The following is a 27,680-nucleotide window of genomic DNA, read 5'->3' as shown; positions in this document are numbered from 1 at the left end:
TTAATTAACATTTTAGATAGAGGATTCAATGCTAAGCAAAACCAAAGAGGACTCAATGAGTCTCCTTGAAAAATTCCTCTTTTAATTGAAATGCCCGGTATTACTATTTTCTTACCTTTTAAATTGATAAGTAAATTGGTATTCCAAAAGGACATAATATTTTCCAAAAAGTTAATAATAATGGGGTTAATTTTATATATATTTAATACTTTGATCAGCTACGAGTGCGGGACACTATCGAAAGCCTTTTGGTAGTCTATATAGCAAGTATGTAAATTACGTTTTCGAGTTTGAATCTGTTTTAGAATTACAGAATCAATAACTAATTGTTCTTTACATCCCATATGTTTTCTGCGACAACCTTTTTGTTGTTCAGATAAAATATTTTTTTCATCTAAATGAGTATATATTAAATCTGTTAAACAAGAGGTCAAAATTTTGTATATTGTCAGTAAACATGTAATGGGTCTGTACTGAGAGGGATTATTAATATTTTCGCTTTTGGGTAACATATAAGTAATGCCCTTAGTTAGAAAATTTGGAAAATTTTGAGGTTGACTGAAAAATTTTGAAAGATTTTTTGCCAAAAGAGGATGTAAAGTAGTCAGACGTTTGTACCAAAAATTATGTATCCAATCGCAACCCGTGGCTTTCCAATTATGAGTATTTTTAATAATTTTGGTTAACAATTCAACCGATATATTAGAAAAACTCATTTGTTCAATACCTGAAAAATTGAGTTCTTCATTTTCTATCCAGGGAGTTGACTCGTTATGTTTTATATCTTTACTCCAAATTTTAGTCCAAAAATCGCGCATATCTGATTCAGATGGCAACGGAATATTATTATTCGAAATAATATTTTGTTTATCGTCAAGTTTGGAATAAAATATTTTTTCATTTTTCTGGAATAATCTATTATTATTTTTTTTATTATACGTATAATTATATCTTTTTAATCTACTAGCTTTTACGCCTAATTTTTGTTTTAATAAATCCAATAAATCATTGATTATATTTTCATTATTATGACTATCAATGTTATAACCAAATTTTCTACCAATTTCATCTACATGTCTCAAAATTTTCCTACTTCTATTTCCATTTTTATATTCTATTACTCTAGCTATGTTACTTCTTAAAAATACTACATCATTTTCTAATCTGATCTGCCATTCTGGTTTACTATAACTATATGATCTATCGTCAGAGGATGATAATTTAATTCCTAACTTATTACAAACAGTAATCGCACTAGCGTATACTATTGTATGAAGATCTAAAAAACTAATTTCGTCAAATATGATTTTTGGTAAAATTATGTTATTTAATTCAAAAATTAATTTAGATAATTTCTTTGACGTATGCAATTTCGGTAATTTTGGTCTAACTGTTGGCTCTACATCTATATATCTGTTTATATTATTATGAAGTAAGTTAGCTAATTCTACTATATTTTCATCAACAAAGTTTAAATTTGCAATGTTGATTTCCCTAAGATTATAAATAACGTCTAAGTTATTTGAATCTACTGTAATATCATTATTATTATTATTATTATTGCCGTATACATCAGGCCAGGCTTGCATTCAATAAAAGGTCGAAAATAATAGAATCCAATAATATAGACCTAAAACTGAGAATACTCCTCATCAAGACCTATGTATGGAGTATCTTGATGTACGGCTGCGAAACATGGTGCCTATCCGAAAGAGATAAACGGAGACTAGAGGCTTTTGAGATGTGGTCCTATAGAAGACTGTTAGGAATTTCCTGGAGAGACCATGTTACAAATGAGGAGGTTCTCCAAAGAATCGAAGGAGGAAGGCACCTGCTCAGGACCTTGTCCGAAAGGCGTGCAAGATGGATCGGCCATGTTATACGACAAGAAGGCCTCTTGCATGTCATAATGGAGGGTATGACCGAGGGGACCAACTCTAGGGGACGCCCACGCCGAGAGTACCTGGAGGACCTGCTGGTGGACGTGCGCTGCTCATCATATGCACAAGTCAAAAGAGCCGCACAAGACAGGGAAGAATGGAAGAGGAGATTAGATGAAATTGCTGCAAACCAATCCCAGGATTGAAACCAGAGAGAGAGAGAGATTAAGTGACACTAAATAACTAACCAAGTTTAAGTTTTCATTTGAAAATCTTCAATTTTTTCCAAAATAATATATATTTTGTGGTCCGCTGGAGTCTTTTTTGTAATTAGTGATTTTTGAACCACAAAATATTGATTATTTTGGAAATTTTGAACTCAGTTAGTTATTTAGTAATGCCACAACTTAAAGCTACTTGTGCTAATAATACGTTTAATATTTAACATGAAAATCACTTTTTGACCTGCTCGGGGGAATGATTCTTTTATGAAAAACATTCGACCAATTTTCCAAATCAAAATTTTTCGAAATACAAATTTTTTCAAAATAATTTTTTTCACAAAAAATAAAAAGCTTCACATAATATCAAAAAATAAAAGATTTTCGATTATACAATTTTCCGGGATTTTTTTTTTCGAAAAATAACAATTACCCAAAATGGAAATTTTTTACACATAATATCAAAAGATAAATATATTTATGAGAATTTCCCGAAATTAAATTTTCAGATTTTCTTAAGAATAATTGATCTTTTAAGTATTTTTTTTAAACTTCATACATAAACTAAATTTCCCTACCTTTTTCTGACAAATTTTTCCCGAGGAAATTTTTCAGCAAAACAAAGGATCCAGAATCAAAAATTTCCCAACAGAAAAAAAAGTATTCCAAGATGAAAATTTTCCAAACTTCAAATAACAAAATCAAAAAGAAAACTAAACATAACGTTTTCCAAAATTAAAAATAATAATTGTTATGAAAAAACTAACTTATGAACCCAACATCACATATGACTATTTTCCTGTCATGTTTATTTTCCCGGTGACTTTGCTGCAAGTCATTTGAACAAGTCATCAAATTTCAATGTTTATTTTCAAGTTCTGTTATTTTTTTAAAATTTTGATTTATTTATTTTATAAAATACAGTATAATTATTTAAATTTACATAGTAAGAACATATTTCAATAAAAATTAACATGTTTACCTTTACAAGAGTCTAAAACTCGTGTGTAAAGGGATTATTGTTACACAAACCGAAATAATAACAGAACATTCAAAGAACTTGAAAAACAACTTTTGAAATTTGATGAATCGTTTAAATGTAATGAAACCACCCGTCCTACGATATATACCAAAAACTTCAATGCCTTGACTTGAGTTGACAAGTCTGTCAAATTATGATTATGGATTTTATTTCAAAATAAACAATTTCTTTGATTTTTCAAGTCTATTGGTAATAAATTTCTTAGTTAATTGAAACTCCCAAGCTTATATGTTAGTATTTATCCGTCCAGTGGATTTAAAATGAACCAAATATCACGTACATATATTACGTAGGCATTCACAAATGGTTTTTATTTGGTATCTATGTGATAAGTCACTTTTTCATGTTTGAAAAAAAAAATTACAAAATTACTTATGCTTCCAAGAAAATCGGAAAATGTTTCGGTAATTTAAAAAAAATGTTTTTATCTTTTTTTAATTTCGATTTTCCATGTTGGGAAATTGTTATTTTTAGAGAAAAAAATCCCGGAAAATTGTATAATCAAAAATTTGGCGGAGAAGTCTTTATAAAAATGTTTATTTTTTGATATTATGTGATATTTTCTTATTTTTTTATTTTTTTTTTCTTTCGGGAAGTTAACATATCGAAAAATTTTAATTTGGAAAATTGGTGGAAATTTTTCATAAAAGAATCATTCCCAGAGCAGGTCAAAAAGTGATTTACATGTTAAATATTTACTGTATTATCAGCAAAAGTATCTTTAAATTGTAGCATTAGTCGGTTTAACTTACACATCGATGAAACTACAAACGATGCAAAGAGAATGCTCGCTTTTATTTTGAGAATGGGGGCAAAGTTTAAAAATGTGTTAACTTTAAAACATCTATATTGCTCATTAGCACCAAGTTAATTAGAAATATAATTCGACAGTATCACTGTACAACAAAGTTTATTCTCAAGCCTTAGAAAAGGTACACAATAAATTCTTTCAGTACATCAATTATAAAATGAATATTTCCATCGAATTTATAAATTATAATAGAAATCATCAGATAGAAGACTTTTGACTGATATATTATTTTTATTCTAAATTATCAAATTGCTAATTGACAGCCCTGAATTATTGGAATTAATTTATATAAATGTAGCTGCCAGACAAACTCGAAGCAAAGACACGTAATGAAAAATAAAGACTCGTAAAGAAAGCTCAAATAAAAATAGATATTCCACAAGAACATGTAGTGACTCCACATGCGATGTAGATTTATCGGTTGTTCTACGAGTTTCCGGACACCGTGTACATCCATGAATATCATTATACCCGACACACTAAATAATTTTATTACAGTAAAAAAACATTTGTTTTATTCTGTATTTTTTAATCTTAATAGTTGAACCCGTGAATTTGACGGTTTTCGAAAATCTTGTGTTAATAGGTGAAATGCAACGTACGTTATAATATACGTATCCATAGATGGCGTTAATTTAATTATTTTATTTAAATTCACTCCAGACCCAATTCTTTCAAAAAATTCATTCAAATACAATATTGTATCGATAATTCCATCCAATATTGTATTTGTATGCCTCTCTTGAAAGAATTTAGAAAACAATTTAATCATATTGCGTATGTACGGGCGCAAAAAAATAATTTGTTTTAGTATTTAAAAGCATCACTTGCCAAAAGTGTATTAAAATGATGAAATTTATGGAAAAAAAAATTGAGGACTTATCAGAACAGTTAATGAAATCTTTTAACGAACAACTGAAAAATGAACTCAGAGAACTTAAAAAGTCTGTGGAATTCTGTTGTAATAAAATTGACGAATACGAAGAAAAAAATAAAATCAAAGATAATTTAATTAAACAATTACAATCAGATAATAAGGAAATCAAAATGCAATTGAACAAAATGGAACAATTTCAAAAACAAAATAATATTGAAATACAAGGTGTTCCTTTCAAAGAGAATGAAAACTTACCTAAAATAGTTCACAATATATTGGAAACAATAAAATGCGAAACTGAATTACCTAAAATAACAAACACATATAGAATTAAAAACAGAAACCCATTAAGTAAAAATCCAGGGATAGTAGTTTCTTTTCAAAACAAAGAAAGTAAGGACAATATTATAACCCAGAAAAGAAAATATGGTACTTTGTACCCAAAAAATATACATTTTTCTGAAGATTATAAAAACATTGTTTACATTAATGAACAATTGTCACAAAATAATAAACACCTCCTATTTCTGGCGAAATCATCAAGACTAGGCTACAAGTTTATCTGGGCAAAAAATGGTAACATAATGATGAGAAAAGATGAATTAGCCCCAATCATCCACATAAGGCAGCCGGAAGACATTCCCTCCGAATAAACAAACAAGTGACCATAATACATGTATAAATACTTCGTCATTGTTCAAAATGTCTGATGAAAATTTTTTGCATGAAAACTTTATATGTAAAAACACAAGTGAACTAAATAATCATTTTAAAAATGTTAATTTTTCAGTTCCAAATATGAACATACGGAGTTTAAGAAAGCACTTTGATGAACTCTGTGTCCCAATCGAAAGTCTAGATTTTTCTCCTAGTATTATTATATTAACAGAGACACAGATGAAAGAGGTAATACCCTATAACCTGCCAGGATATATAACCATTTCATCTAAATGCAAACATACTGGACACGATGGAGTCACGGTATTTATGAATAATTGTCTCATGAAAACTGCTTTCGAGATTTTAGATTTTAAAACAGCAAATGCTATTAAATTAACATTTAACCATAACAATTATAATTATTTGCTAATAGCTATTTATAGATCACCTTCACTAAATGAAACTCTCTTCAATAACGAACTTAATTCGCTTTTAAAAATGACTAACAGAAATAACTTCAACTTCGCAATATTAACCGGTGATATCAATATAAATATAAATGAAAATAACAAAAGAACAAACTGTATAAATGAGTACTTAGATTGTTTGTCGTGTGCTGGATATCAGTCTTACATAAACTCACCAACTAGAGAAAATTTGAATAACTCCACGACTCTAGATCACATATTTGTTAAATCACACAAACACTTTAAAACAACATCTTCAACTCTAATAACAAACATTACTGATCATTACCCAACATTTTACGGACACAACATCTTAACTGCAAATTCAAAAGAAAATTCTGAAACAGTTGAAAAAAATAATATTAATTACCTCACATTAAATAATCTACTTCTTTTGGAAAATTGGGATCAAATTCTATCAATTTCAAACCCATATTCAGTATAAGAATCGTTTTATAAAACTCTCCATGAATATATTTCAAAAAGTACAAATAAAATTGTTATATCTAAGAGAAAATATAAAAAAATTAAACCTTGGATAACTGTAGGAATAATAGTCTCCATTAAACAAAGAGATAAACTATATAGAGAGATGCTAAATTATCAAAGAGCCTGTCAAAAAAACAATGTCAGAACAATGTCCTTCATGAAAACAAAATATTTACTGTATAGAAATTTACTTAATAGGTTAATAAGAAGTTGTAAAAAAAAATACTATGGTGAACAAATTGATAATGCAAATAATGATACCAAAAAAACGTGGAATATTATTAACGAAATAACGAATAAAAAAAGAATAGCATCAACTGAGGTTAAGGAGATTAAAATAAATAACAATATTATAACTGACAAATCTGACATTGCAAATAACTTTAACAACTTCTTCACAAATGTCGTAGACCAAGTACTTGAATCATCCAGTAAGATTGCTAATACAGCGCCCGTTGACTCATCTCTGCTTTTGGTACCAACAAACAATTCAATTAACTCATTAGATTATTTTACACCTATCACAACTAATGAAATTGAAAAACACATTGACAGCCTAAAACCAACAAATTCTTCAGGAATTGATAATTTATCAGGTAATACACTAAAAAAAATAAAACAATATATTTTAACTCCTTTGCAACATATTTATAATATATCCCTAAAAGAAGGGTATTTCCCAGAACAATTTAAAATCTCCACTATAATACCAGTTCACAAATCGGGTGACACGCACATATTAGACAATTACAGACCTATCTCCTTAGTTTCAAACCTTTCAAAAATATTTGAAAAATGTATCAAAAATAGAGTTATGAAATACCTAGAACAAAACAATATTCTGTCCTACAATCAATATGGCTTCAGAAGTAAATTAAGCACTGAAGATGCAATATTCGATCTGACAAAAAATTTATACACATCTGTTGATCAAAATAAAAAAAAAGTCTAGCTATATTTTTAGACTTAAGAAAAGCGTTTGATACTGTAAATCACAATCTACTCATAAAGAAAATTAATCAAATAGGTTTCAAAAAAGATGCACTAAAAATTCTCACTCACTATCTCAAAGACAGATTACAAAAGCAAAAATAGGGAACTTTTATAGCACAGAAACAGTGATAAAAAATGGAGTACCACAGGGGACTGTGCTTGGCCCAATTCTGTTTCTAATATATATTAATGATTTATGTAATGTTGTAATCCCTGGTAAAATTGTATCTTACGCTGATGATACAGCAATAATAGTAAATGGAAAATCCTGGCCTGAAACTTTTTTAAATGCAACAAAATGTATTTCATATGTCTTATCATGGCTAACTTGTAATAGACTTTTCTTAAACTATAGTAAAACATCTTACCTAACTTTTTATAAAAACAGTAAAAACAAACCTCCCAATAACCTTAAAATTAGACTACATAATGCTAACTGTAATAAAGTAACATGCACCTCTTGCTTTGAAATTGGAAAAATTGAAAAGATCAAATATTTGGGTATATATATTGACACAAATTTAAACTGGCAACCACAAATTAATAACACCGTTTCTAAATTAAGATATCTGACGTACATATTTTATAGACTTAAGGAAGTACTCAATGTTGACAAATTGAAAATGATTTATTTTTCTCTAGTGCAATCCTCAATTATGTACGGTATATTAGGATGGGGTGGCGCACTAGATACATTTATAAAACCACTACAAATAGTACAAAATCATATTATCAAGGTTATATATAATAAAAAGAGGACATTTTCGACTGATCAATTGTACAAGGAATCTCAACTATTCAATCTCCGTAAACTATTTTTACTTCAAAGCCTGAAATACGTCATGAAAAACCAAAATAAATTTAAAAAATATGAACCCAAAATCAACTTTAGAAGAAATCATGTATTTTATACCCCACAAACCAATACCAAACTAATGCAAACTCACAGTAGCTTTATTGGACCTCGCACTTTTAATCTACTACCAAAAAAAATTCAAGTAACAACTAAACTAGCGCAATACCAAAAAGAATTAAAGTTGTGGCTGTACAATGCAAATGTTGAAGCATTATTCATTTAATTTTTACTTTTTTCTATTTTGTTTCTGTATAGTTATTATTATTTTATTTTGTGTTCTTTTAATTCATATATATTATCTTACAATCTTTATTTTTACTTTGATTTATTTTTAATATGCTCCCCTTGCACAATATTTTAGAATAACTTTAATTATAATCCTACCGTTTTTCTTTATTATGCTTACTGTTTTTTATTTTATTTTTACTGTTATATATTTTTAGGTACAAAAATCTAATGTATTAAATTATATTACCCACGCACAGGCTGCGCCTTAGTGGGTTCCCTTTCATATTATTAAAAAACTTGTATTGTGAAATATGTAAATTGGGAAAAAATAAAGGAAATTAAAAAATTTAAAAAAAAAAAAATTATTTTATTAAAATACGCTTTTTGTTAGTATAAACATTACATAATGTTATCAACGTATTTGCAAAATTGGAACTGATTTGTCAAGAATTCAGACTATCCTATGATTTTTCACGGGTGTGCGCTAGTTCTGTACTATTTAGATTAATGCCTAACTAATTCATAGAATTCCTATAAGACAAGTTTGGTTTGACACTATATTTCCTACAAAGATGGACAGATAGTTTATAATATGTTATTTTGCCGTGGACGGAATCTATATGTAAGTAAAAATGTTAATGTTTGTTCGAAATGTTAAATCACCGATTGCTTGGAAATGTTGACACAATGTTGCATTAGAATATGCGTGTTTTAATATATCTATATTATAAAGATGTCACCTGTGACAGGTTTCTCTATCTGCACAGACAGGCTGAGCCACAGCAACGCGTGGCGGGGTACAGCTAGTAATTAAATATTTTTTTAATATAAATTAGCATTATTTGCGCCCGAGCCCTTCATTTAATATTCTTAGAAACTTGAGGAAAAGACAAATGGGATCCACCTCTGGTCTGGAGCCCCAAAATGCTAAAATAAACCTTGTCTTTGCGCAAAAAGGGCGGTTTCGTTTGACAGATTCTCCTATCTTAATAAACGGATTTCAATTTTTAGAGCACAGGCGTTAAGTAAGAATGCTATCCTTCTTCTACCGGTATTTCAATGGAAGATGCTCCGAATAACTAGCGCATTTCCCTCCTACAACAAAGTTTTCTTCAAGACCCAGGTTCATTCATTCAAAGATGACATATTACCCCTCTTAAATTATTTTGTGAAATTATCCTGTGTGTAGGAGTTAATGTAAAAGAAAGAATTATTCGCAATGAGATGGCCAAATAAAAAACCACCTGTAATCGTGAACTAATTATTAATGCGGGGTAATGTCATCAACTACAAATCCAGAGGTCGCGGGTTCTTCTCTTTTCTGTCACTTGTTCTCACTTGGTTCTGATATAATGTTGCAGGAGACCTGTGTGTCGTGGCTGAAACCGTTCAGCCTGGCGTCTGCACACATCTCTACAAGTGCCCCGTGGTTCTGGAAGCGGCCATTCAAGGAAAAGCAGCACAGGTGAGGTCACATGGATAGTCTTGTATAGTCCCTCTATGCTTGTCAACTTAATCCGTTAATAAAATTATCTATCAAAGTTATTATTATAGGTTTGGTATTCTTATGTGGATATTTTACAATCAAAAACAAAACAGTAGAAGGTCAAAATTAATGGTATGCATAAAACCTTGTCTTATAAACATTAGTAAAGGTACGGGTTCAATTCCCGTTGGCGGCATTTATTTTTACTCGTGAGATATTTTCAATTTGTATTGATATTTCAGGCTACTAATGATTGCTCAAAATTATTTGTTATCCTTTATGCTATGCATAAAATCTTGTCTTATAAAAATTAGTTTATCATTAAAAAAATAATAATGAAATAAATGTTCTAAAAACCACAACACAGAACAATGAATATAGTAGCAAAACTATTGACAGTTATTAAAGATAAATATTTTTTAAACTTACATATTTGCAATAATCTCACAAATGAATAAAAATTAAAGAAAAACCTCACAAAACTCTGGAATAAAATTCCTTAAATTGGACTAACCAATAATGATAAATGTATAAAAGCATTCAATAATTGTAATTCTTTGATTAAAATCTTTATTAAAAATAAGACAAGAGAGAAAAAACTGTAAAACTCTGGCTTTTATCAAGTTAACCGTTCTAATTGTTCGTCACATTACATCGGGCAAACTGGTAGAGCGTCCAAAAGCTGCTTACGAGAATACGTCACCAATTATTGGGTGATGATAAAGGTGAACTGTCCAATGTTGCGTCACACCTACTAGACAACAAAAACTCGTTTGACAAAGACAGAGGTAAAAGTTCTCCATACGTGTAATAAAGGACAAATCATTACAAATATTCCGCCTGACTTTAAAGTGGACCCTAACTTTGTAATGAACTAAACTAACTTTCTAATTAGAAGCTTATACCAAGTCTCAGCTCCTAACTCCAATGTAATACTATCACCTATATGCCAACTGGGACTTTAGACCCCTTACTTAATAATGTGTTAATAAAATGTAATTGCAATAAAATCCAAATAGTATTTCCAAACTGTTTTTGAAAAGTGATGAAATACACTTTCTATTTTTTTATGAGAAAAAATTGATGTTATTACTAATAATTATATTATTTATGAAAAATAAAATTTGTTAATGCAAACATAAAATAAGTTTTAAAAATGGCTCACCTTACGTTTTTCTAACTAAAATTGCTGTGCACGAAATAAATTATAAAAACACGCATTTTAATAGAAAAAATAAAAATAAATTTATAAAAGTTAATGAATTTGAATAAATTTTTTTCAAAATCCGTTTGGAACATTTGATATCTTAAAGGTGCACATTTTAATTCTTCTGTGGCTAACTTCTATATTTGAATATAAAGCTTGGTGTTTTCTCTTTATAACACCGTTTAGATAATACTTGCTGACGTTGCGTTGCTCGGAGTCTTTTCTCTAGTTTCTATATTTGCATTTATTATACGTATAAACCTTCCGGATGAAATTCTGTAAATGATAGTGAAAACCATTTCAAAATCCGTTGCGTAGTTTAGAAGAACAGATATATCTAATAGAGATTTCTCACCTTGACAGTAAGGAAAATACAAGCGACAAGACTGGAAGCCAGATGCCAAGCTAATACAACTACTAAAGTACAATGTGATTTGTTTTCAGATGTGCACCTCCCCGGAGAACAAGTTGATAGTGTGCTGTCCCTGGGTACCGGGGCAAGAGACGGGACTAGAAGCCAGATGCCAGACAAACACAACTAGCCCTGCAGAAGGTACCTCACTTTCATTTCATACACTTTATTCACCTTCACCTGTTGTGTTGTATAACCCTGGTATGTCTGTTTGTTTGTAGGTGATAACTGCACGATGGTGGACACGGGAAGGGCGGGAGTGTGCAGTCGATTCGCCAACTGCCAGACAGCGAAGGAGGCCGCCTTTAAAGGCATTTTGCCACAGGTACTGTTCCTCCCTTTGTGAATCTGACAAGATCAAGTTTTTAAACTTACGGCAATTTGATTTTCTACTATAATCAAAAATAAAACCAGCAATGAACAAACTATTTGAAAGCAATTATCTTTTCAGCTGTTTTTCCTAAATCACTTTCATAAAAACAAGAAGTGTCCGGTGACAACAACAAAAACAATTTCATATAAATATAGTACCTTTAATAAACAAAGATATGATAACATATACACAATGCAACACTTCTTAGCGTTCAAACGCAATCGATGAAAACATCCGAAGCGATTCGGCGAGTTAGTCCCACAGGCCGGGAGATAAAACAGTATTTAAAGAAAAGATATCCATCAGCAACATAGAAATTAATTCAACAATGAATGCAAATGGAGACTCACAATTCATAATACTTTTGAACTCTGAGTTATTTTAACTGTTTTGGCCTCAAATCCAAATTAAAGTTTTGAAAGAAAAAGGCCGAGCAGCTGTTTCTTGATGCATTCCTCTCGGAGCGAGGACAGGTCCCGAGTTCGATTCTCGTACATGAGCTAATCTTTTATTTTCTGTGCCTTTTTCTCCCTCACATCTAAACAGCAAAATCATAAAGAAGATTAATTTTAAAAAGGTATTTAAAATAATAACAAAAGCTTTTTGTTTTCAGACATGCAACGTAGAGGGCAACGTTCAGATTGTCTGCTGCCCTCTGGTGACAGCAGTTGAAGGTATAGTACCCAGAACTTAATCATCATTCATTTCAAATCCATTAGGCGATGCGATGGCTCGTTGAATCCCTGGGCTCACTCATCACCACAATACCATCATTGCAAAAAGCAGCCAGTCTTCTGAATTTTTGATGACACATCTTACCGTAGACCCGAAAACATCAATCGGAATCTGGATTGCGGGTAGAATATTCATCGTCATGTTGTGTTGTATTGTTTAACCCTGGTGTATCTGTTTGTTTGAAGGGATGAACTGCACTATGAAGCACACGGGGACTGCGGGAGTGTGCAGACCATTCGCCAACTGCCAGACAGCGAAGGAGGCCGCCAGTAAAGGAATTTTCCAACAGGTACTCTTCCTTCCTTTATGTGTCTCTGACAATAACAACATATTTGACTTATACTTGACCCCTTGACCCCATACTTGACCCCTAACATGACCTTCTTTTGCTACAGAAATGTGACATGACTGATAACGAGTCGGAGTTGGTGTGCTGCGCGGAGGGACTTGTCACTCAGCTACCGATTGGCTCCAAGGCCGCAGAATGTGAGTTTTGTTAAACCTGACCAGAAATATTATAAAACCATGTTGCATATCTGAAAATGTGTTAGTTTACAGTAGAGAATTATAAAATAAAATTCTTACAGTTTTGTCGTAAATACACCTAATACATAGTTTGAAATTTAACAATTAGTATTGTATTTTCTCAAATTTCAAACTATGCAATTGGATGATTTACGACAAAACTGTGACATATTTTTCAAAGTTCTCTTCTTTAAATTAATAGATTTTCAGACTAAATAATAGAGTTACTCTCAACTTTAAGTAGGGCACGTCAATTTATTATTTTTAGACCTCGTACTAAACCACACATCAGCAAAAATAATTTTATATTTTTCCTTTAGTGCAAGTGTAAAACATAACATTCTTAATTTTTTTAAATAATACGTTTTTAATTTACTTGACTGAAGTAATGACACAAGAGGCACTATATTAATATACACATCTGCAAAATTTTTTGTTTCCTCTACAGATTGCATAGAGTTGTCGGAAACTTGGGGAGACCTGTGTCCTCTGCACACACCAGACTCCAACATAGAATATCACCTGACTCCCATGAGGACTGTCGCCGAGGCCCCGTACTCTGTAAGTTTCATAAATTAGTTAGCTTTATTTATTATATATTAATTAATTTCTTGAAATAACTAACTAGCCATCACTGCGTTTCCTGGCAGGAGTAGGCAGAGAGAATACACCGTTACAATACTCTGTCTCGCATACACTCCTTGCTTTATTCACATTCATCTCACATACTCTTGCGTTATTCTGACTTTTGACCCGACCCGACTCAAGTAACTTCCAAGTCGTATGTTCTCCTTACACTACTTTCTCGGTTCATCCGCTCTACATGCCCAAACCGCCTAAGCGGCAAGATACCGAGTTAATAAAGAAATAATATGAAATTCCCTTGATAGAAAAAAATGCTCCAGTAATATTATTTAACGTCCTGTAGGCATGAAAAAATTCTGCGTCTTTTCAAAATGCTACTTAACTTAATTAAATTGTTCTTGAATAAAAAATACAATTTTTAAGAAAAAATCTGAATTTTGCTTTATTTTAAATAGTCGTAATCCTTTCCATCTTTTCTAAACACACTTCCCAAATAAACAAACTCATCCACCTGCCCCAAGTATTCATCACTCACAACTATATTACATTGTCTATATTGTACTCTCTCTTTGAAATACCATGACCTTAGAGTTGGGCTGACTAGCGCACCAGGCAGCCGCCCTATAAAGCAGCAGCCAGTTGTAGCTTGTAGCAGCCAATATCACCAGTTCTACTGGCTGCCACGACAAGTGCGTGAGGACTGAGGACTGAGGCATCCACACACATGTACCCTAGTCACATTTGAGGCTGGTTGCGCAATCGCAATGTTTTGACTGACTTCCGCAGCCGACTATATTTGGCTTCCATAGAGCCCTATGACGTTGCTTGAATACATTTGAATACAAATTGCAGATCATGTTGGCTGCCTAGTGCGTGGCCAGTCAAGTATATACATACTTCATTCATCTTAGACACGAGAGTCCGTTGTTCTTGAAATGAGCAATATTCAAATCGACGCATACTTCCATACTATTTGCTTATTCTTTGCAAAACATTTATTTATTTTGGTGATCAAAAATCTTATCAAAGATTACTTTTGAAATGTAATTATTAACTAACTAATTATTTTTTGGAGAAAAACTAAATTTGTCAAACAAATTTGTGAAAGCCCATGAATAGAAAGGAACTAAAATTTCAATGAGCACAATTTAAATTTAGGCTATAGATCTGACTTTTCTCTGAAAACATCGGCGGGCGGGTAAAGTCCTTGGCTCTGGATTCAGTGGTCATGGGATCAAATTAAAAATGATTGCGTATTTGTGTAGTGTGTATTCAAAATATTTGTAATCAATTTTATTTATATTTTTCAATTAATATTATACACACATACTAACATGTAAATTACATCTTTTAATTGCGGTGATCTTTTTTGGGGTACTATGCCATGTTGCGCTACCTCCAACTCTATCCAAAATTTCAGACAGCATTACAGTTTCCATCATCGGGGCAGATGTTATTACGAGGCTGAAGGTAGTGGAGTGGGGAACAGGTGGCCACTAAACATGGCTAAAGCCATTTCAAGCAAAGTTTCCATTCTGAAGGCCTTTCACCGGGGCAATACTGAGATGTTTCATTTTAAGTGATATAGCCCTACCAGCTCCGGCCAATCGAGGGCACCCGACTAGCAATCTGGAGGTCGCGGGTTCAAATCCCGATGTGTGCTAAAAATTTGGTCATGTTGTGTTATTTCACAATGTATTCATTTAAAATATTAATTATTTGCGGCACATTACAGAGTGAAAGATACTCTCAGTATCGCCCTGGTGTAAGACCAACATTCATAATTCAAACGCTGCTTGAAATGGCTTTAGCCGCGTTTGGTGACGATCTCCTCATTTTTAACACGGTCATACGTGATTATATCTGGATAGGCAGGTACTTTTCTCTCCTGCATCTCGTTCCCCTTCCCACTACCTTAAACCTCACAACACACCGCAATTTGGGATGCCATAGTGTCACTGGTTCCAGATGGTTGGTTGGGATGCCATAGTGTCACTGGTTCCAGATGGTTGGTTGGGATGCCATAGTGTCACTGGTTCCAGATGGTTGGTTGGGATGCCATAGTGTCACTGGTTCCAGATGGTTGGTTGGGATGCCATAGTGTCACTGGTTCCAGATGGTTGGCAGTAAAAATGAACAAAGCAAATGAAAAAACGAAAATCAGCAAACATTTTGCGAGCAATTTAAAACAACACTTGCTTAGAGATTAATATAAAGATGTGTTGTGTTCCCAGGGACGTATTGGAACAGGTCAGAGAGGAGAGATCACCTGGCGGGGGGAACCAGTGACCTTACTGAGTGACCGGTGGGTGGTGTGCACTGCACGCGCCATTACAAACATTGGGTGAGTTTATTGTTTCTTCATTTTAAAATTCAACTCTTCATTGTTATAATGAAAATTGCAACGATGAAAATAGAAAAACAAATTGATTTGATATTTGAACGATCTAACCTGAAAGATTTAAGTGCATTTTCGACGATATTTCACAAACTCGTGGTATACACGGTGTCTGAAAACTCGTGGTATAAGTGGCGAACTAGTGAATTTACTTCACATAATTGACTTTGCGTTACGAAGTCCTGTTTTAACCGGACCGTTTTGCATTTCATCTGTCTGTACGTTCAGTTTTGGGTTCGGCATGGTGGCCGTTTTAATGGTTCAGTAAAGATTACTTTTTTTCATGTGAAATAGTCGTGTTTGACTTTCTTATTTGCATTTTTTCAATATTATGGCACCTACCTGCCTGAAGAATATTTCAAAATAGAAATGTCATTGAGATAGTGACGTATTTGTTTAATTCCTTATTTGAAAACAGTTCCCCTCAGGGCCTCTGTCCTCTTTGGGGATGCTGTGTGGGGCTTCTTTTTAGGAAAGGAAGGATGGGAAGTTCTGGGAAGGAAAAAGGTATAAGGGGTGGATTAAAATCTGGGGGTTAGTGAGTCTAGGAATGACAGATGTATGAATCCATCCCTCCCGCTGCGGTGCGAGGCAATGTTCCGAGAGAGTCCTGCTGAAGAGGTCAAAAGGTCTCCACCAACCAGTCTCTCCCGATCCGGCCTGTCATGCAGTTGGTGGGCAGACACATCTGCCGCCAAGATCCCGATAAACCTGATGAACCGGGCACCCCTGCTAAGTCACCAAACGTAGCGAATCACTTGGGGTGACCTATGGCAGAGGTGGTGGTTATGTAATAAATAGTTCTCGGGGCGGCGGTACCCGTACCCGCCTCAGTTCACCGACTACACGACTTCTTTTCCAATTCTAAGAGCTTCGTTAGTTCAACTCTGTTCGTTAAGAAGCCAGTAATTTTGCACAACGAACGACATTATTAAAGAAGATGTGTATATTGACAGTTAAACGAAGCTTATCTGATGTTATGGAGGCCTAAAATATGTTTATCGGTCGTCGGATCAATTGTTGCCCATATATGACATATGGCTTTATCGACTGACCGTGCTAGACCTCCAGTAAGTTTAAGAGATACAGATTGTTTTAGGAGTGTTTCCGTTTCATTTTCGATACAAGTATTACAAGTAAGTACCGGTATTTCAATGGAAGATGCTGCAAATATTTGTACACGGTTGACATTTGTCACATGTGAACAGGTTGTTTCTAAGATTTATTTTTTAACCCTACAGCTTGGCTGTAAAGTAATTTGCGGGCCTCTATGTTTGTTTCCTCCCACGATATGGGTTTCTTCAAGACCTTCTTCAAGAATTACACAGCATCCCTAAAGATGGCATATGCCTTAAGGCGAATATAAACGCCAAACATATTTAGGTTTCTACCCCTTCCATCAGAATATAAAATGTGCACATTTTTTGGTCTTATCTGCACGAGACAAGTAATTGCAGTAGCCGCGTACTATGTACCTGCAATACGTAGGAAGCGCCCGACCAGGCCTCCCCGTTCGCCAATGCTTTCATATACCTACTAATACCTTTTTAACTGGTGGACGATTACTATCAATCTTATTTTGACAACAGCGGCAGAGCTATGACTGCCGGATGGACTCAAACTGTGGGATATTAGTGATTAATATAATAATTACGTTTTATAATAACTGTATATTTTTTTATTGATTTTATTTGTATGCATTATTAATACATATAAAATATTTGTTAATAATGCTATACATTGAAATGTCACTTACATATATTATTTAAAAAAATTAAATACTTTTATCAAATTTATGTTGCTAATATATTTTTTAAATTCAATTTACAAATAATTTTTGAAGAACAATCAGATTACCAAACAAATACCCAGTATTAGAAATTATCAAGGAACAATTCTTAAGTTCTTTTTTCTAAAAACAGTGCATGAGTATATAATTCTACATGCATGTTAATTGTAGCAACTATTGAATATATAATGTAATATCAACTTGTGATAGTACTCCCTCTCTAATCACGATAATTTCTCAACTAGGGAGGTATTATTACCACTAATTAGAACATATTAGCTTTACATGTATTTTAAAAAAATGTACTTATACCTGCTTTTATTATAATGTAAAAAAATTGGAAAAACAAAAAATACTTATACTGTGAATTTATGTAGCATATTCATAAACCTAAAATTTCTCAAATGATATAACATTCTCAATATCAATAGAGTTGAAATCAGAAACAATTGTTGACACATCGTCTGTAATTATGCCATTTTGTAACTCCATTGATGATGATTGCGTTATAGGCGTAACTTCTACATCATCACACGGATCTGGTATTTTTTCTGAATATGTTAATTTACGCTTTGTTGGAGGTTGAGAGAGTGTTTTTTTTTTTAGTTTGTCATTGATTGCATCGACTATAAAAGGAGGATTCCTAATTGGCATATTCCTGTTATTTCTTGGATCAATAATTTCAGGAAGTAAGCTATGTAAATAAAATCGGACAAATTTGGGTTCCATTTTTATTTTCCCGAAATCGTCGTCTTTATAAATGTATTCAGTTTTTAAAGGATATTTTCGTCCACTCCATACAACAAATAAACAGACATTTTTTTCCGTAATGTGAAGTTGCCCTTGAACCTGAAAATACCAATCATGATTTGTATTTATGCTCATACTTCCATCTTTGTTTGTCCTCCAAAAAGTAACTTCTTCTCTTGAATAGTTCTTTCTAAGCCAAGTTTGAAGGAGGTTAAAGGACATTTTACTTCTACTAACATATCGCCGTTAGCGGCGATATGTTAGTAGAAGTAAAATGTCTTAGGACCGTCCGGAGAAGCTCCTAGAAATGGAAATTTCTTGTCAATAAATAGCCCACACGGTTGAATTTCAATATCGTGTTCAACGCTAGCCTGATGTAAAGCTTCTTTCTCATATTTTCTTCCGTGACTTATTGAAGATACATGAGAGATATTGACTTTGTACAACAACGATTTTACAAGAGCTGCACTGCTTATATTGTCTCTTCTACGTACAACTTTTCCAAATGAATATGCTGTGATCATTTTACGCCGCAACTCCATCCATTCACTGCAGTTAGTTACTCTGTAAAATTGTTTCCCGTTCTATTTTATTCCTATCTTTTTGTTTTTCTCTCAACTCATCCAAAAGTATTTCTTTCTCCGCCTCGAAAATAGATTCAGGAATATCTGGTTTTATGCAAAACTCTCCATACTCAGCATCTTTTCGATTCATGTGTCGCTGAATTCGATTTTTCTTCCGAAAATGTTGCAAAGTAAGACGACATTTCGATAGTCTGTTTCCTTCTGATTTTTTTAGTCTGCCTCCAGGACTTTTCCCTAAAAGTTGTTTATGTAATGTATACAGTGGTTTTCGAGAGTTGTGGGATACAACCGCTGCATAGCATCGCCTTTGATAAGATTGCTTATTGGAATAATTTATCCTTTTTCCACCTACAAATTTGGCTATTATTCCGTTAAACCTCTCTACAACATTATTTCGTTTTATTCCCCATCTTCAATAAATTATGGACCTGTAAAAACGCATTATTAGTAAACATAAATGCAAACTGAAACCATTTTTTCCGTAAGAAGTAAGTCATTAATTTTGTTAAATAATGAATAAAACTATACATTAAAAAGTATTTTGAGATTAAAAAAAATAATAATATTTTGGTCATGAATAATAACAATTTCACACAAAACTCCCTCACCGTTTGAGAACTAATAATACTCGTAACCAAAATAATGCCGACAAGAAAAAACCGTCGAAAAAACTGTCCCAAACCGACTTCCGTTCCGTGCCACGTTCCGCGGACTTCTGTACAGATGCTAGAATGTTTGTGTCTTATATCACCACGAATAGAGGCGACAATTGCTTGACCAGCGGAGTCTGGATATATTTGACGTAAGCGCCAAAGTGAGTTTTATTTATTTGTTAAATATTTTTATATGAATGAAAAAAAGTTAGTCAATAATAATTATAAAAAATAATCTTAGCCATAAGACGGTATTTTTTTAAAGGTGTTTCTTATATGAGTTCTTAGTTACCTCAAGAAAAAACAAAATAATCAGTGGTTTACGTTTATATTTTTTGTAACGCAACCAATAATTTTATTTTAATTCCGATCAATAATAAAGAAAGAAAAAGCTTCAATTTATGCATAGTATATTATTTGGTATTCATAATGTATACCGATTCGTAGCAAAGATTAATCTAAATAGTGATTTAGCATTTACCTTCCTCTTATTTTCCCGGGGCCTAGTTTAGTAATGTTGTTGTTGTTTTTCTTTAAATATTTCTGTTATTGAATTATTAAAATATATCGTTTTTGTCAATCTTTAGCCACTAGCCAACCACTCTAGCTAGCTAAATGAAAAGTCACGGACCGCCACTGGTAAATACTGCTATACTACTATATAGTACTGCACTTTACCCCCGGACACCCTGTATAGGTGTCACCTGTGACAGGTAAAACATGTTCCTTTATAAACAGCGCCATATTTTTTTTAATTTTTTTTTTTATAGTGAATACCTCACAAGAGTCCCAACTGCACCCGTCTGGAGCTAGTGAGACTATGGCATCCCCAATTGGGGGATGTTGTGAGGCTGAAGGTAAGTGGGGAAGGGAAAGAGGAAGGTGGGGAAGTACCTGGCTATTCAGATCTAGTCACTAAACACGGCTAAAGCCATTTGGAGCAACGTTTCAATTCTGAATGGTGGTCTTACACCAGGGCGATACTGGTAGTATCTTCCACTCTGGAACGTGCCGCAAATATACTATGTATTATTTTAATTAATTAATTGTGAAATAACACAAATTAATCAAATAAAATTTATTTGCGCACGCCGGGTTCGAACCCGCGACCTTCGGAATGGCAGTCCAATGCGTTACCACTGGACTATGCCGGCCGTCAAATGTCTGTTCGATGTAAAAGCAACACGCGCTATTGTTTCTGTATCTACACAGACAGACTGAACCACAGCAACGCGTACAGATAGTTATTTATAAAAAATGGCTCTTTTACAAATTCACTTGTTTTGATGATGAAAACATAAAACCATTTTTGAACAGAAATAAACTAAATATTCTTGGCTGACTAACTATCCCGCGCTATAACACAACCACAGACCAACCATTTTATGAAAAATATACTCACTGATGTACCCGGCATTGCCCGGGTTTCACATAGAATTTTTTGAAATCTTATGTAGACTGTAGCCTTCCTCTTGTTTTGAAAGTAAAGTGTGCAAAATTTCATCAATTTCAGAACAAAACTGTAGATTTATATAAAATCAAATTTTCACCACCCACCTGGATTCCTCCCCGCGGCCGCCCGTGATCGCCAGGTGATCACTCCTTCTTATTATTCTGTTTATATTATATGTCTGACCATAGTAGAAAAGGAGATGAGGAGTTAGTTTCATGAGGATTTGTCTTTTGGTGACAGATATAGCACCACATGACCCAACTGGTTTTAAGCCACGCATTTCGTATTTCTACCAATTTATAACACATTTCTCTTGAACACTTATAAAAAAATTATGTTGTTTATGAAGATAATATTTAAACATTTGAGTAGAAACGGTAACTATACGAAATTCCATAGATCGAAAAAAATCTCAAGTGTGCTCTGAAAATGATTATAAACACATTTTGTTTTGTTATTTAACATTTCATAGGTATTAAAAAAATCACAGTGTATCTTTAAATGCAACTTAGGCATTTGTAGAAGAAATTTTTATTAAACGAGTCGTGTTTCATTATATATTTTAACAATTTTGCAAATTTATCGTCTTATATTTATAATATTAGCGCGCTCACTCTAACATTTGTATTTACATATCTTTTTGAACACTTACTTCGGAGCCTTAAGAACTCTCTCGAACTGTTCGGAGAGTAAAGTTAGCGAGATGAGTCAGTAGTTGAACAGAATCAATTCAGATATCCACATATATATTCAGTATTTAAGAAGTTGCTTTTAAACAGCAATCTTTGTTGCCGCTAGTCCGAGGCAGTAATTTTATTTTCCCCTCCATGTTTACAAATTATACACCATAGTATATAGCTACACTAAATTCTGCTTTATAATATGTATGTACCGAATTATATTAATGTTATTTATTTTACGACGTTTTGAAATTAACGATTTTGTAATGTTTTAAAAAGAATAAAAAATTGAATTGAATTGAATCAGCAGTTTTCCTTTGAAATATAAAACCATAACAAATATATTATGGTGGTGAATCTCAGATGACGTAGTGATTGTATTAGACAATTAGACCTACTTAAGATGCACATGGCAATGTTAATATAACCTGCACTTCTTTTGTTTCAGCTCAGAGAAGGTCAACTTCGTCGGATTGGGGGGGAACTTTACACCTCAGTACAACCCTGACGCTATATACGATGTCATAAAAACACACTCCCACCCACTATACAACGGAACTTACTCTATAGCGTATTACAACATCGCCCTTCTGCAGCTTGACAGACAGTAAGCTTTTCATAATTATACAAAACATTGGAATAATGTTAGTAAAAATCACAAAAAATTAAGTTCATGAATGAATTTTAATTTCACACCATTTGCTATTCCTGCGTTTTCTGCATTCCATTTTATAAACATTTAAGTGATTACATATAATTTTATCAACATTACAAATCTGACGGCCACCGTGGTCGAGTGGTAAGATTCGCACTTTCCAGAGTAGAAGATACTCTCAGTATCGCTCTGGTGTTCACCATTCGGAATTGAAACATTGCTTGAGATGGCTTTAGCCATATTTCACCTTCTTCTTCCTCATCTCATTTCCCTCCCTACTGTCTTCAGCCCCACAACATACACCAACTATTGGAGATACGATGGTCTCACTGTCTTGGGAGCAGTTGGGACTCTTGTGCAATATTCACATTTTATTTCATTTTTCATCAGGTTGGTCTCATCTGCTAAAATGGTGTACAATTAGGTTGTCATTAGGTAATTTACTTGCTTTTAGTTTGTCATTAAAATAATAGTGGTGATACAAAAGACAATGGCATCTCCACACTGACCTACAAACAAGGGTTAGTTCAAGCAACGCCGGTTCCTTATAACTTATTAGCAGGAATAGTTCCACCTGTATAGTGCCACCTCAGTGTAGGTCGACCAACAAACACTCCTATGTCCTGTCCTATCTTCCATTCTTGCTACATGCCCTGCTAGCGGAACAGGCCCACTGTTGCTTCACATGGTCTGATGCTCTGTAGGGAACTCGCGCGCATACAAGGGTTAGTTCAAGCAACGCCGGTTCCTTATAACTTATTAGCAGGAATAGTTCCACCTGTATAGTGCCACCTCAGTGTAGGTCGACCAACAAACACTCCTATGTCCTGTCCTATCTTCCATACTTGCTACATGCCCTGCTAGCGGAACAGGCCCACTGTTGCTTCACATGGTCTGATGCTCTGTAGGGAACTCGCGCGCATACAAGGGTTAGTTCAAGCAACGCCGGTTCCTTATAACTTATTAGCAGGAATAGTTCCACCTGTATAGTGCCACCTCAGTGTAGGTCGACCAACAAACACTCCTTTGTCCTGTCCTATCTTCCATTCTTGCTACATGCCCTGCTAGCGGAACAGGCCCACTGTTGCTTCACATGGTCTGATGCTCTGTAGGGAACTCGCGCGCATACAAGGGTTAGTTCAAGCAACGCCGGTTCCTTATAACTTATTAGCAGGAATAGTTCCACCTGTATAGTGCCACCTCAGTGTAGGTCGACCAACAAACACTCCTATGTCCTGTCCTATCTTCCATTCTTGCTACATGCCCTGCTAGCGGAACAGGCCCACTGTTGCTTCACATGGTCTGATGCTCTGTAGGGAACTCGCGCGCATACAAGGGTTAGTTCAAGCAACGCCGGTTCCTTATAACTTATTAGCAGGAATAGTTCCACCTGTATAGTGCCACCTCAGTGTAGGTCGACCAACAAACACTCCTATGTCCTGTCCTATCTTCCATTCTTGCTACATGCCCTGCTAGCGGAACAGGCCCACTGTTGCTTCACATGGTCTGATGCTCTGTAGGGAACTCGCGCGCATACAAGGGTTAGTTCAAGCAACGCCGGTTCCTTATAACTTATTAGCAGGAATAGTTCCACCTGTATAGTGCCACCTCAGTGTAGGTCGACCAACAAACACTCCTATGTCCTGTCCTATCTTCCATTCTTGCTACATGCCCTGCTAGCGGAACAGGCCCACTGTTGCTTCACATGGTCTGATGCTCTGTAGGGAACTCGCGCGCATACAAGGGTTAGTTCAAGCAACGCCGGTTCCTTATAACTTATTAGCAGGAATAGTTCCACCTGTATAGTGCCACCTCAGTGTAGGTCGACCAACAAACACTCCTTTGTCCTGTCCTATCTTCCATTCTTGCTACATGCCCTGCTAGCGGAACAGGCCCACTGTTGCTTCACATGGTCTGATGCTCTGTAGGGAACTCGCGCGCATACAAGGGTTAGTTCAAGCAACGCCGGTTCCTTATAACTTATTAGCAGGAATAGTTCCACCTGTATAGTGCCACCTCAGTGTAGGTCGACCAACAAACACTCCTATGTCCTGTCCTATCTTCCATTCTTGCTACATGCCCTGCTAGCGGAACAGGCCCACTGTTGCTTCACATGGTCCGATGCTCTGTAGGGAACTCGCGCGCATACAAGGGTGGACTACAGCAAACTGTGCAACACACTCAACACTTTAATATAGAAAGATACCTAGCGCAGACCCGAAAAAATTACAGTTAGTCTGAATTGTCGAAAAATCAGTTCCAATTTCGAAAATAATGACACTTAAATTCAAAATCAAAGTTCTGGATACGATTTGAGAATTTTACGGCCAAAATTATTGTAGTGATTTATTTTTGGGGTATTATGCCATGTTGCGCTACCTCCTTCTTTATACAACTTTTCGGACAGCATTATAGTGTCCATCATCAGGACAGATGTGTAATCGAATATGAAATTACATGTTTATTTGTAATTACTGTAATGCTGTCCAAAGTGGGCTAAAGAAGGAGGTAGAATAAGGCATAACACCCTAAAAATAAATCACCATCAAAGTTCTGGAGTTCATTGAACCAGAGCTACGGACAGAGTCACAACTGACATTAGAACCCATTTGTAATTATTATTACAATGTTACAGTCAATAATCTGTTGAAAAGTAAAGTCACGAAATAAATTATTGCCATTATTCCCAATGTCAAATAACAGGTGACAGGGTCTCACGAGTGTCAAGCGTCATGCGTTATGCGTCATGCGTCATGCCGGAATATCAGCATACCGCACCTAAAGGGTTAAGGAATATTATTGCATCGCACTACCACTTACAGTTTTTCAAAAATAAATTATATAAATTTCAGGGTAACATTTACAAGCAGTATAATCCCTGTCTGTCTCCACACCGGCACAACTCTTCCTGACAGTGGCTTCATCCTCACTGCGTGGGATGGCTATCTCACCACACCTGAGCAGAAGGTTAGAACACATTTCTCTGCCTTCATGATGAACAATGACTGGTGATGTGATAACAATAAGATTGGCAGCTGTGGCTGGTACTAAATGTATATTTATTTAAATAGATATCTAACCATCACGCCGTCTCCCCGCAGGGGTAGGCAGAGAGGAGGGACCGCCACACAACTCTGTTTTAACACACACTCCTTGCTTCATGCACATTCATACATAGGTTCTGTTAATCTGATTCTTGAGATGACTCAAGTACTTGCCATGTCTACCTTGGGAGTCCCAGACCTCTTCTACCATCCACTTGCGCGTATTATATTCTCCTATTTCTACCACTCTGAAGAGTAGCAAATATACTAAATAATATTTAATTACATTCAAATAAAATGTTAATTAAAGCACACACTTAGAAGTATCTGGTTCAAATCCTAGTGGTAAATTTCACAATAAATTTATTAAATTATATTTATATTTGTGGCACGTTCCAGAGTCGAAGATACTATCAGTATCGCCCTGGTGAAAGATCTCATTCGGATCGAATGTATCTTGAAATGACTGTAAGTAATAAATACATTTCTTCAAAACCTCACTTCACATTGTTTATTTTTTTTTTTTTTTTTCATGTTCTCCGTAAAACGGTTATTCACCAATACATTATGGAGAAGATTACAAATTAGACAAAGTATAGCAAAACACATAAAAAGGTCAGTTTCACTACTTTGTGACATACGTCAAAAGATAATTGTTAAACTGCCTGTAGGTTCCGTTAAAAATGTCGATGGTCAATGCAGACTCGTTGAGCAGTTCAGTCGCTCTGTTGACTGGGGCGTTCTGATAGGCAGAAGTCCTCGCTTTTGGAGCATAAAAAAGGGTATGGGACCTTCCACGAGTATACTTGTCTGGGACATATAAGTTAATCTCTTTCAAAATAGGTGGATTATGTATAGTTCCAGAGATTATCTGAAAAAAATGTTTTCCTAAAAATATTTTTCGGCGGGCTTCTAATGTATTAAGATCGAGCATTCCTGCTAAGAATAAGGATGGATACAGGAAAGGGTAGTACATATATTCCCTCATATATAGGTAACGCATGAATCTCTTTTGTACTTTTTCTATTTCGAGAATATGGTTTTGCTCAGAAGGGGCCCAAATAATGGAGCTATATTCCAAGATACTGCGAACAAGTGCTTCATACGTTCTTCGGATTGCGATTCCGTTGGTAAATGATCTTGAATTACGAAGAACAAATCCAAGCATTTTGTTGGCACGGGAGACAATATCAGATATATGGGATTTGAAAGAGAGATTTGCTTAAAAAATTACGCCAAGGTCTCGAATCTCATTTTTACGTGTTAATTCATGTTTATTAATGTGGTAGGGGAACAGGAATGTATCTTTGGACCTTGTAAATGTAACGATACTGCATTTCTGAATACTGAAGGGTAAGTTGTTCAGTTCCGACCATTTGACAAGAGAATCAAGATCGTTCTGCAGAAGAATGGAATCGATGTAACTTTTGATTGCTTTGAAAAGTTTTATATCGTCAGCAAAAGGAGATATTTTGAGTGGTTTATAGTGTTGCCAATGTCATTGATGAATAAGAGAAAGAGAAGGGGTCCTAGATTCGATCCCTGGGGAATCCCGGAGTTAGTTTTGTATTCGTGAGAGATATGGTGTCCGTAACTGACATACTGACGACGATTGCGTAAGTAGCTAGCCACAAAAGCGAGGAAATTCTGAGAGAATCCGATGTCACTTAATTTTTTTAATAAAATATCATGGTCGACTTTATCAAATGCTTTCTCGAAGTCTGTATAAATCACATCAACAGGTACAAAATTTTCAAATGAATTATTAATATAGGTAATGAGATTCATAAGATTCGTTGAAGGTGACAGTGTGGGACGAAATCCGTG

General features: G+C 34.3%; 1 protein-coding gene across 2 annotated transcripts in view; it reads left to right on the top strand.

Annotated features, from left to right (window-relative positions):
• Positions 1 to 27,680, top strand: part of LOC149414227 (phenoloxidase-activating factor 1-like) — a 38,342-nt gene that overhangs the window by 5,480 nt on the left and 5,182 nt on the right. Inside the window, exons 2-11 of one of the 2 annotated variants that reach the window (XM_089643841.1) lie at positions 9,886 to 9,989; positions 11,662 to 11,770; positions 11,851 to 11,954; positions 12,616 to 12,676; positions 12,923 to 13,026; positions 13,133 to 13,223; positions 13,711 to 13,823; positions 16,082 to 16,191; positions 22,603 to 22,761; positions 25,662 to 25,776. In XM_089643841.1, coding sequence (XP_089499967.1) covers positions 9,886 to 9,989; positions 11,662 to 11,770; positions 11,851 to 11,954; positions 12,616 to 12,676; positions 12,923 to 13,026; positions 13,133 to 13,223; positions 13,711 to 13,823; positions 16,082 to 16,191; positions 22,603 to 22,761; positions 25,662 to 25,776 — 1,070 coding nt within the window. The remainder of the gene's footprint in view (positions 1 to 9,885; positions 9,990 to 11,661; positions 11,771 to 11,850; positions 11,955 to 12,615; positions 12,677 to 12,922; positions 13,027 to 13,132; positions 13,224 to 13,710; positions 13,824 to 16,081; positions 16,192 to 22,602; positions 22,762 to 25,661; positions 25,777 to 27,680) is intronic. The other variant, XM_089643842.1, reaches the window with a different exon arrangement.

This window comes from Hesperophylax consimilis, chromosome 20, assembly GCF_061612785.1.
Source record: "Hesperophylax consimilis isolate HC1 chromosome 20, BYU_Hcon_1.0, whole genome shotgun sequence".
In the NCBI taxonomy this organism is placed as follows: domain Eukaryota; kingdom Metazoa; phylum Arthropoda; class Insecta; order Trichoptera; family Limnephilidae; genus Hesperophylax; species Hesperophylax consimilis.
Note: the sequence above shows the minus strand (reverse complement) of the source record. Positions and strands in the feature narration are given on the sequence as shown.